The sequence below is a fragment of the Mya arenaria genome, chromosome 3 (assembly GCF_026914265.1).
Source record: "Mya arenaria isolate MELC-2E11 chromosome 3, ASM2691426v1".
NCBI lineage: Eukaryota > Metazoa > Mollusca > Bivalvia > Myida > Myidae > Mya > Mya arenaria.
In genome coordinates this window covers 78,869,126-78,883,942 of record NC_069124.1, presented here as the reverse complement: position 1 = coordinate 78,883,942, position 14,817 = coordinate 78,869,126, and the positions used below count along the sequence as shown (strand labels likewise).

The window sequence follows — 14,817 nt, the reverse complement described above, 5'->3', positions numbered from 1 at the left end:
GTTAGCCATAGTACAAAAGAAAATCGTCATCAGACTTGCTGACGGTGATTTAGGTGGACTAGCAGTCGTGCTTATTTTGACTATAATGAATGCATGCCAACATATAAGTTGATGCCTTAGCTGTGATTATCGTCTTTCACATGACCTTGTATACATTTTGTAAAAAAGGCAACTACATTTAACTTTAAGCATGAAGGGAACATCAGTTATCCGAAATAAAAATATCCGAATAATAACGCAACGTTAACTCGTAAAGAGTTAATTTTACGATTTATTATACAGCTAAGAGAAAAATGCGTTGAAAATCGTACACATTGAATTAATAAGGATGATCTAGTTCGAATAAAAAAATACCAACTTTGTTAAGATTTGTTCATCGTTCGCGTACAAGAAATCTGTCAAAACAGGTAGAAAGACTCCGGTTAGTAAACTGAACTCTGATTGGTTAATCATTTGTTAAGTAAGTATTGATTGGATAGTTTCCGTTGCAAAAAATCTCGCGCGGATGAAGGTTACATTCAATCTTTAATGTTTAGTCGTAGTTAACCCATTTTAGGCATTTGTTGTGCAGACGATGCGTGATTTTATAGTGTTCTGAACAAATAACTGTGAAGAATTATCTTTGTTTTTACGAAATTTTAAATAGGTGGAGAAACTAAAATTAATTTTCAAGTTTTTATGTAAGTTTAAAGGCACATTCATATTTGTAATATATTTTCGTGGCTAAAAAATAAAACAAGTTGACTTTTATGCCAAATTATTTCAATATCCTTTCAGTTATCAATATTGGTAAAGATACATTTTCAGCATGATCGCAGACATTAGAAAGGATCCCTTTAATTTGGTAAACGTACATAATATGTAGGGAAGGTCCAGGATAATATATATTTGGGGAGAGGGCATATTAAAGGGACCAGACACCAGATGGTTCCAAAAATTGCAAAAACAGTTTTTCTTCAAAACACGCCAAGTATTAACAATATGAACTAGTATGACTCCAATAAAACATCATTTGCATGTAATTAAAATATTATTTTGGTGCTGTCTTAGGCTCAGCTGAGTTTTCTCGTTTAAAAATAGCGCATAATGTTTTCCCCATTTTTGTTGTGTATAATAAGCATGAGAAAGTCACATGATAAGTAAAGATACTTCTTCCGACGCTTTTTCTAGAATTTACGTGGTAGACAAACCCATTAAATTTCGTATTGGAAAAGTACAAAAAACTGTAACGAAAGAAACATGTTTCTTGAGCCATGTGATACATCTAAGTAAGATTCAATGCGTTGTACACAATGATGATGCAGATCTCATTTAAGTCAAGTAAGTTTTTGACAATTTCCTTTTTTTCTTGCAATGGTATCACTATGTGTCTAGCCCCTTTAAAACCATACTTATATTATTGAACAGGTAACTTACTTGTCGATTTGTCTTGTCCTGGTCAAGCTGCTGCTATTTGTGTTGACCATTCTATCCAATGAATCTCATCTGAATGCACTGGAAAGACCTATGTTTCCTGGCAACATTAAACAAGCAGTCTTTGAAATAGCCCAATAGCACAAACCACCAGATCATTAGAATATGTCACTCTCTAATAATTATAGCAAGTAAGTAGCCCAAACAGGCTTATGCAAAATAAATCCAGGTGTCGGCACATATTTCAATTTAAACACTAAAAAACAGAAGAAAGACCTGTTAGTAAATTTTGTAAGTTTTGATGTATTCATATATTATGTGTAGCGCCTCTGCAGTACCTTGATGTTGTCTTATTCTGTATGTCCAACTTTGAAGGTTTTTTTTAAAGTTCTCTGGTTTCTGTTTTTTATTGCCCAAATGTTCATTCATACAAACATCTATAAATGACATATATATGTATACCATTTAATACATTTAACCATTATACTAAATAATATCAATGTGAACAAATAAATATTGATCTAACTCTTTGTTTGAAAACTCCTATTAGCGTTTGGGACTTGTTTTCTAAAAAAAAAAAAGGTAGACAAAAAAATAAAAAAATGGGAGAGGTGGTGTGTATTTGATGTTTCGGAATAGTGTTCCTAACATAAATGTTAAATTTAAAAATGAAAAAAAAACCTACTAACTTTAAAAAACCTACTTACTTTAAAACAAATGGATCTTTTAAAGTACAGTTCTTTGGTGGATATTTCATACAAATGCGCTTTACAATACTACTATATACTGGAGCTGTTTTACTAAGATAATAAGTGTTCTACCGGGTAATTGTTGCCATCGTCTATTATAGGTGTTGATTTTATTCTTCATTGTTGCTATTGTTTCCTCTATTTTTAGTCGTTTATTGAGATATTGGACAAACATGGCACATGTTGGTATCTTTCCTTCACATTTTGATTTAAAAATGAAATATTTTCCTAGAAGTATCATAAAATTTATTTGATAACCAAATTTTTCTTTGTTTGGCATTAAATCACAAAAGCTTATGGTTTTATATGATAGTTCTCTAAAGCTCACTTCATTGAAAGAATTTGTTATGAATGTTCTAGATTCACCCCAAAACGTCTGCGAAATATGACATTCCCAAAACATATGGATGTTTGAGTCGATGTTCATTACACAAAAATCACATAACCTTGATGCAACAATATTGTACGTGTAAAGCTTATCATTGTTTGGAAGGGTATTCATGATGTATTTATATTGGAATTCCCGAAGTTTCGTATCTATTGTTAGTTTGAACGCCTGTGTGTACACATTTTTCCATTGTATAGAGTTAAGATCAAATTGAGATTCCCAGTTTTCTTCTCGAGTTCTATTTTCAGGTTTAAGTTGTATAATAAGATTCTTGTAGACTATTTTACCTATTTTTGTATTTTCCTCCATTTTATCTACAAAGTAAGTTGGTGTGTTATATGATATGCCTTCATTTTTCAACCGGGTTTTCCAGTCATCAGGAATACTGCTGATTAAAGCATGGTATTTCAAAAAATCATGTGTACCAAGATCGTATAGTCTCGATAAGTCATTAAAGTCATTAAAAGTTTTTTTTCTGTAGTCATACAAATGTTCAACATATTTTAGACCCCTATTATGCCATTCTTTGTAAAAAAATGTTTTTTTATTAGGGAGTTTTATTTTGCTGTTGTTCCATATAATTTCTTTTGCTACGATCGCAGTATCGGTCTTATATGTAAACGATGCCCATGATTGTATGACTTCTAGAAGAAAAACAGATTTTAATTTAAGATTTTGAGTGCTTTTCTGATCCAAACAACTTTTAAAAATTAGATCTTCTCCAAACTGATTGGTCATTTGCATATATATAATTTAACCCATATAGATTGTTTGTTTAATACAATTCTTTTTACCCAGCTTTAATTGCTTTGACAAAAACAAATTGATACAATTTATTTTTAAATGTTCCTTTTTATACATGTTTTCATTTTAATCACATTTTATACACATAAAATATGAAGAAAGGTAAGTTCAATAAGTTAATAAAGAAGTCATTAAAATTAGTAAAAAAGAGTTCAAACTGAATCTCACAATGAAGGCTGAAGTTCTTCTTTCAATCATTGAAAACCTAGTTGCGTCACATTTCAGTGTTTCTTATGTACTTTTTAATTTGTCTTTTTTTATTCCTTTTGAAAGGCACATATTAGGTCATTGTATTCTTTTCTAAGACAAAGCAGCATATATTGGAGCATTCTTTCCTACAACAGCTCTTGTATTTTTTCTTAATCTCTCAGTGCATAACAAAGTTATACAATTAAGTTGGATATAAATGGACCATTAATTTGAACTCAAAGCGCAAAAGTCTCACCTTGCCTTGTAAATTTAGTTCATCTTACATTATTACTAAGTTACATATATTGCCCAACTTCTTTTGAGTGTTTTATAACAGTCTAGTGTTTCACCACTTTGTTATGGATCCAAGAATTGCTCAAGACATCCAAATGATACTTAAATTATACTTAAATGTTGGGCTTTTACCTGGTGCCATTATTATATTGTTAATAGTATGTATTTATTTTATATATTATATATCTTATTTAAGTTATTCTGCACTGTTAATGTGACTGTTTTATGATTCATGTTGTTGCTAAAGTTTCTGATTTATTAGTACCGGTATATCCTTTTAGGTTTCTAGTCTGCAGTAAAGATGTTCAGTGGTCAAACAGCTTGGTTTTCGAAAAGTGTCAGTAGACGGAAAAAGAAACTCTGGAGTAAGTTTAATACATGGTTTGCTTTGATGGAGCCCTATGATGCTTCTTTTGTTTTTAGCTCACCTGTCACATAGTGACAAGGTGAGCTTTTGTGATCACAATTTGTCCGGCGTCTGTCCGGCGTCCGTCCGTCCGTAAACTTTTACTTTAAACGACATCTCCTCATAAACCGCTTAGCCAATTTCATCCAAACTTCACAGGAATGTTCCTTGGGTGGTCCACTTTGAAAATTGTTCAAAGAATTGAATTCCATGCAGAACTCTGATTGCCATGGCAATGGAAAGGAAAAACTTTAAAAATCTTCTTCTCCCAAACCACAAGGCTTAGGCCGTTGATATATGGTAGGTAGGATCACCAAATGGTCCTCTACCAAGATTGTTCAAATTATAGCCCTTGGGTCAAAATTGGCCCCGCCCGGGGGGTCATGGGTTTTCTCTATATGTTTATAGTGAAAACTTAAAAAATCTTCTCCTCTGAACTTACTTGGCCTAGAGGTTAGATATTTGTCATGATTCATCGTCTAGTGGACCTCTACAAAGTTTGTTCAAATTATGGCCCTGGGGTCAAAATTGGCCCCGCCCCGGGGGGTCATGGGTATGCTCTATATGTTTATAGTTAAAACTTCAAAAAATTTCTCCTCTGAACTTACTTAGACTAGAGCTTAGATATTTGGCATGATTCATCGTCTAGTGGACCTTTACAAAGATTGTTCAAATTATGGCCTTGGGGTCAAAATTGGCCCCGCCCGGGGGGTCATGGGTTTTCTCTATATGTTTGTAGTGAAAACTTCAAAAATCTTCTCCTTTGAACTTACTTGGACTAAAGCTTAGATATTTGGCATGGTTCATCGTCTAGTGGACCTCTACAAAGTTTGTTCAAATTATGGCCTTGGGGTCAAAATTGGCCCCGCCCCGGGGGGTCATGGGTATACTTGATATGTTTATAGTTAAAACTTCAAAAATCTTCTCCTCTTAACTTACTTGGACTAGAGCTTAGATATTTGGCATGATTCATCGTCTAGTGGACCTCTACAAAGATTGTTCAAATTATGGCCTTGGGGTCAAAATTGGCCCCGCCCCAGGGGGTTAGGGTATTCTCTATATGTTTATAGTGAAAACTTCAAAAATCTTCTCCTTTGAACTTACTTGGACTAGAGCTTAGATATTTGGCATTATTCATCGTCAAGTGGACCTCTACAAAGATTGTTCAAATTATGGCCTTGGGGTCAAAATTGGCCCCGCCCCGGGGGGTCATGGGTATACTTGATATGTTTATAGTTAAAACTTCAAAAATCTTCTCCTCTTAACTTACTTGGACTAGAGCTTAGATATTTGGCATGATTCATTGTCTGGTGGACCTCTACAAAGTTTGTTCCAAATTATGGCCTTGGGGTCAAAATTGGCCCCGCCCCGGGGGGTCATGGGTATACTTGATATATGTTTATAGTTAAAACTTCAAAAATCTTCTTCTCTTAACTTACTTGGACTAGAGCTTAGATATTTGGCACGATTCATCGTCTGGTGGACCTCTACAAAGATTGTTCAAATTATGGCCCTGTGGTCAAAATTGGCCCCACCCCTGGGTGGTCATGGGTTTTCTCTATATGTTTATATTAAAAAAAATCAAAAATCTCCTCTGAACTTACGTTGCTTAGAGCTTAGATATTTGGCTTGATTCATCGTCTAGTGGACCTCTACAAAGATTGTTCAAATTATGGCCTTGGGGTCAAAATTGGCCCCGCCCAGGGGGGTTAGGGTATTCTCTATATGTTTATAGTTAAAACTTCAAAAATCTTCTCCTCTGAACTTACTTGGACTAGAGCTTAGATATTTGGCATGATTCATCGTCTAGTGGACCTCTACAAAGATTGTTCAAATTATGGCCTTGGGGTCAAAATTGGCCCCACCCCCTTCGGGGGTCATGGGTTTTCTCTATATGTTTATAGTGAAAACTTCAAAAATCATCTCCTCTGAACTTAGTGGCTTAGAGCTTAGATATTTGGCATGATTCATCGTCTAGTGGACCTCTACAAAGTTTGTTCAAATTATGGCCCTGGGGTCAAAATTGGCCACACCCCGGGGCTGATGGGTTTTCTCTATATGTGTTATAGTGAAAACTTAAAAAATCTTCTCCGAACTCACAAAGACAAGTAACGTCTTAATTTAAACTGGATAACATATTTAGTACACATACCAATTTTCAATATGGGCCACATACAACAATTAATAACAAATATACATATATAGATACACATGTAAAATCAAGTAGTGACAAGACAAGAGCTTAGATATTTGGCATGATATATCATCTAGTTGACTTGTACCAATATTGTTCAATCTTTGGCCCTGGGGTCAAAAAATGGCCCCACCCGGGCGGTCATGGGTTTCCTTATATATGTATATGATGAAAACTTATAAAATCTTCTTCTCCGAAACCAAAAGGCGAAGGCCTTAGATATTTGGTATGAAGCATTGTTTATCGGACCACTATTAAGATTGTTCAAACTTTAGCCCTGGGGTCAAAATTGGCCACGCCCCGTGTTCATAGGCTTAGGTTTTCAATATTTTTATATAGTCTTATATAATAAAACTTTAAAAATCCTCTTCTCCAAAATATAAGACCTAGAGCTTTTATATTTGGTATATAGTGTTACCTAGTGGACCTACACCAAAAGAATTCAAATTATTGTCCCGGGGTCAAATTGGCTTTGCTCAGGGGTCATTTGTTTTTACATTGTCTTGTCACTTAAACATCTTTTCCTCTGAAAGTAAAGGTCAGAATGACTCCATACTTGATATGTAGCATCCTTACATGGTCCTCTCTCAACTTTGTTCAAATGGTTTTGTTTGGCCCCTTTTAGGGGTCACCAGAGCAAAAAATAGAAAAACAACTTGATCTTATTAACTGCTTGATGGATCTTCAATTCTGAAGCATCCTAGCATGGGCCTCTGTCAGGTCTTTTCAAATAATTTTGTTTGGCCCCTTTTAAGGGCCACCAGAGCTAAAATTAGTAAAAAAACTTAACATTTTCTTCGCATGAACCCCTTGATAGATCTTCAGCAAATTTGGTTTGAAGTGTCCTTGCATGGACCTCTCTTAAATTTGTTCACATAATTTTGTTTGGCCCGGTTGCCATGGCAACCTAAAGGAAAATGTCAACAATTGGTTATAATCATCTTCTTCTCCTAAACCGCTTTGACAATTTTGATGAAACATCATAGGAATGATCCTTGGTTGGTGTTTTTTCAAAATTGTTCAAAGAAATTAATTCCATGTAGAACTCTGGTTGACATGGCAACCTAAAGGAAAAGTGTCAACAATTGGTTACAATCATCTTCTCCTAAACCGCTTGGACAATTTTGATGAAACTTCATAGGAATGATCATTGGTTGGTGCTTTTTCAAAATTGTTCAAAAAAATTAATTCCATGCAGAACTCTGGTTGCCATGGCAACCTGAAGGAAAATATAGGCTGTCGTGTCCGCGCTGTGACTTACTCTTATATGGACAGATTTTAAAATGACTTGCCATATGTTTTCGACATACCAAGACAACGTGTCGTGTGCAAGACCCATGTCCCTACCTCTAAGGTGAAAGATACACTAAGTGTTTATTCACAATGGAATGCTGAATATGAGGACATAAAGAGTGTTGGCTGTCATTTAGTATGATTGGTTTTTTTTTCTATGCTCAGAGGCAATTTAATATAACTTGCAATATGTATTTGACACATAAAGGCAAGATCAACTTTTTATGTACTTGTTCATAGATCAATGTCACATTGGGGGGCATTTGTCACATACTTTGACAGCTATTGTTCAATATTCTTTGAGAAACAAGCTATATTAATAACAAATGTTAAACTCTTTTACTCAGGTGAGCGATTTAGGGCCATCATGGCCCTCTTGTTCTTTTAATACGCTATTTTAATATAGACATGGTAATCATTTTATGTTTATTTAAACTTAAATAACTACTTGCTTACTGTAGTTTTTAGCTCTACTGGCCAAAGGCCAGAAGAGCTTATGCGATGGTAAGGTGTACGTAGTATGTGCATCCGTGCGTCTGTAAACAATTGCTTGTGAACACGATACAGTCTTCAGTTTTGATTGTATCTCGATGAAACTTGTACAGTATCTAGATATCCATTAGAGCTGGGTTCTTTTCGAAAACCAGCCAGATCCCCCCATGCATGCCTAGATTATGGCCCTTGATAGTATAAAAAATGCTATTGTGTAAACAATTGGTTGTGAACACGATACAGTCTTCAGTTTTGATTGTATCTCAATGAAACTTGTACAGTATCTAGATATCCATTAGAGCTCGGTTCCTTTCGAAAACCAGCCAGATCCGCCCATGAATGCCTAGAGTATGGGCCATGAAAGTTTTAAAGAAATGCTTTCTATTTTTAGCCAGGTATGCATGAGCCAATTCTATTTTTAGCCAAGTTTTCATGTACATGTAAATTCAAGTCTAGAGTTAAGGGAGACAATTTGCAAGTCTAGGATTTTGAAAGACAATTTGCTTTTTGCTTCTGCAGTTGATTTTGTGAATTACTCTGCCTTGTTCTTGTTGAAAGCCCAAAGGCCATTTTTTAGCTTTAACTTCTGTAGTTTGTGCATTCATCTTAACAAAATTGGTTGTGAATGTTTAAGTTATGCACCTGGTGTCATTACTGGCCACACCCAGGGTTCACAGGTTTGGTAAACATAAATCTGGAAATGTTTGAAAATCTTTTTGTGTGTTCGTGCATCCATCTCAGCACAATTGATTGTGAATGTTTGTTCAAATTGATCAATGTTGTCCTAGGATGCCATTGACTTTGACCTTTTGACCAACTTTTTTTAACTTTTAAAAACTACAGAAATTTTTACTATGAGTACAGTTTTGAAAGCATTTTTTTTTGTCAGATGACTTTTACTTGGCACATATTAAAATAGTTCATGCAACTAATCTGCTTACAATACTTTCTGGGCTCAGATGTTGAACGTGCTACGTTTTCAGGTAACCCAAACACAAAACATAAACTATATGTCTGTTGCCTTTTACCCATACATACATGCTCTGGATTGATATGACCACAAAAGCCATGCCAGTAGAGCATGCCAGTAGAGCATAGGCCCTTTTGGGCCTCTTGTTTTTTGTAAAAGTATATTGGATCTTTAAGGACGGCACTAACATTTCACCATAACTGTAGCATTGCATAATGATACTTAATGTTTAGTCTACATATGTTATTTTATAATGTGCATAATAATAATGATACTAATAAAATTCAAAAACAAGAACTAAACATTACATGAATTAATGTTTTGGTAAAACATGTCTATTTAAAGGTATGAAAAATACCTACATGTAAATCTGTATAATACTTCAGGTGACAATGGAGGGGAAATCTGTGGTGCTGATAAAGCTCAGTTCATTTTCAGCCAGGATCCAACAGCACAAGACACTGAAAGGTAGGAACACATCTTCCAGTAAATAGTAGGGTTTTAAGTCAATACCTGCTCAGTAGTCCCTTGTACACTGTGAAGGTGTGCACTCAATGATTCAATCATTTGTGTGCAGTGATTTCAAACATTTGTTATGCATCTCATTTGTTATTTATTTAATAAATCCTCCTTTGCTTTTAAGTATATTTGACAGTGAATCCTACCTTGATGAGCACTTGGCTATCTTCCATCCAAACTTTGTCTGTGAATGTATAAAGAGAGGAGGATTGAAGGTAGATCTGCTAGGCCAGTACTTCTTTCCACCTAAAGATGTCCAGGAATGTAAGTTTTGCTGGTCAAATCCAGGTGTTACTCATAGAAGTAGCACCATACAAAATGTGCTTTAAAAACACAACCTTTTTAGAATTTCTGTTTTTTTATAGAATTCTAGGTATTGTCATGGTCTTCGTATTGGTGGCGGCTTAAGCGTTGTTTAATAAAAAAAAACATAGCCATAAATTCTTAACATAAAACTGCAAGATATTCTGCTTTGTACATATCACCTTAGTAAGTGTAGCCATAACTATGCTTTAGTTATTGTCAAGTTATTCGCTTTGATTGGCTTCTAGAGGTGGACAAGCATTGGCATCTACTTGGCTGATCTTGTTTTAAGATGACATCACTGTTATTCCAGTAGCTCGTTATCAGATGCAGTATAAGTGGGACCAGGATGGGCACACATCGGATGGAGACAGTTACAAATCTGAGGTACATGCAAATGTACTGCCCACTATCAACACAAATCAATGATACACTGTAAATGTTATACTCACTGGGGGCATAAACAATGAGACTTAGTCCCCAGGAGAAGGGGTGTATATAGATTGACTATAGAAGCCCATGAAAAGTTTTGCTCCCAGTGAAAAATAATGTTATATTGACCAATATTAATTGACCTAGTCTCCAGAAATGTTAAACAAATGTATTTCCGCATACATAATATAAAGTTGTGCACCTGGGGTCAAACATATCACATATGGCCATAGTTATTGCTTTTTCAGTATTTATTGTATTTTCTTTATAATTTCTAAAAAAATTCAATTTGAAAATGGTGCAATTGCAATGATTATGCTGTTAAACCACCATTAAGATACATTAATTTAATTGAAGGCTATTGCAGTCAGGCACAACCTGCAAGGATATACCGGTAAAACAATAAATTGGGCTGATAATTCATAAAAAGTTATTTTTAAAAATCTGATATCTTCTATATTGTGTCTAAGTCAGATGATGAGCATCCATTTCAACAGCCTACTCAGCCAGCAACAAAACGAAAGTCTACATCTCCGAGCAAGTCACCTCACAAAAGGTTAAATACAGCAAATATTGTTAAACAAAAAGACCCCAAACCAGGAACATCACACCAGAATCGTGATGAGGCTGTTAATGAAACTTCGAAAGATATTGAAAAGTTACCTATACAAACAAGGGCGAGGCGAAAAAGTGAAAGAATTGTTCAGAACAAGTCTCTGAATGTGTCTAATAACAGTCAAACTGTAATGAATTCTCCATCAAAGAGGCAGAGTGTGCAGGTGTCACCTAACAAGGTACATAAATCTTCTAAACCGGCAACAGATCAGAACAAAGGAACAAGACCAACTGATCAGGAAGGTAACCTTTCATTTAATTTAACTTTTATATGCACAGAAGTTCACATTTTTGTCTTTATTCCCAAATTATGGTCCGGGTGTTTGCCACGATTTGATGGCTTCTGTATCTGCATCTTTTTACCGATGTCAGAACCTGTTTTGTAGAGAAACTCTTGCTCTATCAAAAATAAATGTTTCTCCCCCACAACAGCCACCTTTCTTAAAATCATCAACAGTAGTTTAATTATTACTGCAATAAAAATATTTTTTAGTGTCAGTTATGGTTCAGTTATAGCTGTTTCTGCATTTGCACTGGTTATACAGGTTTTGATTTTTCTATTTAAACAGAAGTAAAGAAATATCAAATATTTGTAATCTGATATACTATTAAAATTTAATTAACTCTGTGTAGGGTGAAGGTGGTCCAGAAAATTGCCGAGGAAATACTAATGTCTATCTCAATTACAACTCATTTCGTCACATAATCTCAAAGCAAGATTGAGGAATTACTTGCTGTTATTATTTTTTGTGATATTTTTGCCTGATCTCTAAAAATTAGTCTTGTTCAATTTTCATTCTGCATGCCTGAATTCTGACAGCATTTGTATCAGATTTTACTCCATGAGTAAATACAAAAATGATTTGTGTGTCAAAATAATGTACATTCCTTGGATATAATAACAAATTGGAATGTATACATTTTCCATTTAAATTGTGTATTTTCAGAACACTTACGGCTAGAGGACCTTGCCAAAGTTTCAGGAGACTTGGAAGATTTCATTGTGGGACAGAATGGATGTGAACTTGTCATGTTGAACTAGCTTTAGGGTCATGTGAAGAAATGTCAATGGCAATTTGTAATGACAATGTTAGTAAATAACTATATCTGACATTGTAATAAACTAAATCAATGTGACTTTTATTTCAGCAATAATGGTTCAAATAAATTGTTTTTTGAGAATAATCTGTTCTATGTACAAAAGTTACAATAAACATGTTGAGACAACTTTCCTGGCTGATTAGCAGGTTTGACAGTATTTCTTTTTCACTTTATACGTATATCAGAGGTCACAATATAATTCTGATGGTAAATTGAATATATTTTATTGACTACAATACATTAAGACAGTTAAAATGTCATTTCTGGTTATGATTGCTATAGCAACATAAATCAACAACGACACAAAACATGTATGTGTTTCACGAAATCAAGGTTAAAGCAGAATATGGGAAACTATATATTGAAATGATGCCATCTGGCCAGAATGTACATAAGCATTGTCTGCCAATGGTTTAAAATCACTGTTGATGTGTTTTAAGGGCCGCTTTACATACGTTGTGTACGGGTTGTGGTCCTTTATTTCCATTTCTTTACTTTTTCGGTTCGACTTTTCGAAGAATAAGGTGAGCAATACTACTCACCCACAGGTTGATTAATGTTTTGCATTTAAGCTACTTGAAGTCATAACCACTGCTAAACAGCCAACTTAATTAACGAAATTAGATAGCACTATTTTGAATAAAATGCAAACTATGGCCCTTTATTATTCAACTTCAACAAATTAAACAAATTTTAGTTAAGGTTTTGCATGTAAGCAAACATAGGTTAACAGCTCACAGACAACTTGGTGTATTGCAACGGTACTCAACCATCCAACCTGCTTAAATAACCAAGTTAAATAACTCTATTGTGTAGACAATGCAAATTATAGCCATTTATTATTTAACGTTCACATATCGGAAGTTTCAATGCAATGCATGATGTATTTGGTGAGATATTGACATAAATGTGGGGGTACATGCAAAACCTCACCCGGCATTTCTGAGTCAATATCTCAGCAATACATCATGTATTGCATTGAAACTGAAGATGTGTTCCCAACTACTAAATTTACTTAATTTATTCAGATAACTTCCTTGCATATAATGCAATTTTTCCTTTTATTATTATACTTCTAATAAAATCTAAAATTCTGGTTAAGGTTGTACATGTAAGCATACATACGGCAATATCTATGTATTGCATTAAGTTTTTATACAAGGGTACTTAGCCAGCCAACCTACTTGAATAACCAAGTTAGATAACTCTACTTTGAATACAATACAAATCATGGTCCTTTATAATTTAACTTAATTTAAGACATTTTTTCATCAAGTACATCATGTTTTGCATTAAAACGTTAGGCATGAGTCACCAAACCACTGAATTAACCAAATTTAATACCTTGCATATAATGCAACTTATTGCCCTATATTATTTGATTCCGAAATTCTGATTAAGTGTTGCATGTAAGCAGAGGTACATAGGTGTTTATCAGTTACTACTACATATTGTGTGGCATGAAAAGTGTATGGATATCAAAAGAGAATACTTTGACAGACTCAAATAGACAAACAATTCCGGTAACGCGTCCATGTTACCACTATGTAAAGCATGCTCCTCGTATACTTAGGAGTATTTTTTTCATAGTCAAAACAAATTAACAATAATACAATTGAAATTGGTCAATGTATGGTTGTACGTACCCCATACATCAGAACCATATGATATGCAGGCATAACATGAAACAGATGTTAGTGAAAGGACAAAAGCGAATTAGCCTCGCGGGCCTATTGAATTACAACGATCGAGGCTTTCCTTCCTTGGTAAACGATATAGATTTTCGTTTACACAAATTCACCGTTATAAATCAAGTTCACTCCTGGATATGAAATATCATGAGACCATATAGTAGATCAGCCTGCTCACTTTGTTTATTAATTTGTAACGGATGCGGAAAAATGTAGACATTGTATATTGTCAAAAATGCATCGAAAAGTACTCGTTTCTTCCAGCAATATACCTGAATTTAATTCACAACATTTTGAGGCAAGCAAAAATGTCTACCTCAAGTAAGCATTTGCTATCCCCCGCCGAATCGAAGGTTTCGTAATAGTATATTGTTTTTTTACGTAGTCCGTCCGCCTGCCACATTTGTTTCTGTCTGGAATCATGTCATGCTACGGATTGGTCAGATAATGTTCGAACTCGAAAGGGGTAAATACTTGACCACTTGTAAATTAGGGTCACATGGCGTCAAAAATTAGTCCACAAGGTCAAATCTTTCGAACACACTAGAAAGATTTTATTTGGTCCAAAACTCATGAATACTTATTAGAAAGTGTTGCCTGATGAGCTCTTCGATTCATTTTATAACTAGCTGTCAAAATATAGGTCATTATGTCAAATCTTTTTTGTGTGGAACCATATCATCGGAATCATATCTTAGTAGTGATTGGTTAGATAATGTTCCGCTGAATCAAGTTCCAACCGCTTGTAAAATTGGGTCACATGGAGTCAAAAACTAGGTCATATCTTAGAAAAAAAGAACCACCTCAGAGAATTCTGACTAATGTAAAACTGGGCCAAATATGATAAAAAATAAGGCCACTCGGTCAAATCTTTGTTTGCAACCATATCATGGTATTGATTGCTCAGATATTGTTCAAACTTGAACAGAATGTTTCTCTCACTGTATTTCAAAAGTGGGTCAAA

General features: G+C 34.6%; 2 protein-coding genes across 4 annotated transcripts in view; one reads left to right on the top strand and one right to left on the bottom strand.

Annotated features, from left to right (window-relative positions):
* The window catches only part of LOC128228090 (uncharacterized), a 28,493-nt gene extending 28,011 nt beyond the window's left edge, over positions 1-482 (bottom strand). Inside the window, exon 1 of the mRNA XM_052939196.1 lies at positions 359-482. The gene's annotated coding sequence lies outside the window, so the exon portion shown is untranslated. The remainder of the gene's footprint in view (positions 1-358) is intronic.
* A 64-nt stretch (positions 483-546) lies between these two features.
* LOC128228328 (telomere repeats-binding bouquet formation protein 2-like) lies at positions 547-12,198 on the top strand. Of its 3 annotated transcripts, none has more exons than XM_052939588.1 (8): positions 547-680; positions 1,171-1,320; positions 4,119-4,202; positions 9,579-9,660; positions 9,836-9,975; positions 10,328-10,401; positions 10,917-11,304; positions 12,009-12,198. In XM_052939588.1, the coding sequence occupies exons 3-8, from the start codon at positions 4,139-4,141 to the stop codon at positions 12,101-12,103; spliced, it is 843 nt and encodes a 280-aa protein (XP_052795548.1). In that variant the 5' UTR covers positions 547-680; positions 1,171-1,320; positions 4,119-4,138; the 3' UTR covers positions 12,104-12,198. The 3 variants fall into 3 exon arrangements, with proteins under 3 accessions (XP_052795548.1, XP_052795547.1, XP_052795549.1); XM_052939589.1 differs by having other exon boundaries at positions 560-646; XM_052939587.1 differs by lacking the exon at positions 1,171-1,320.
* Positions 12,199-14,817: the final 2,619 nt, after the last annotated feature.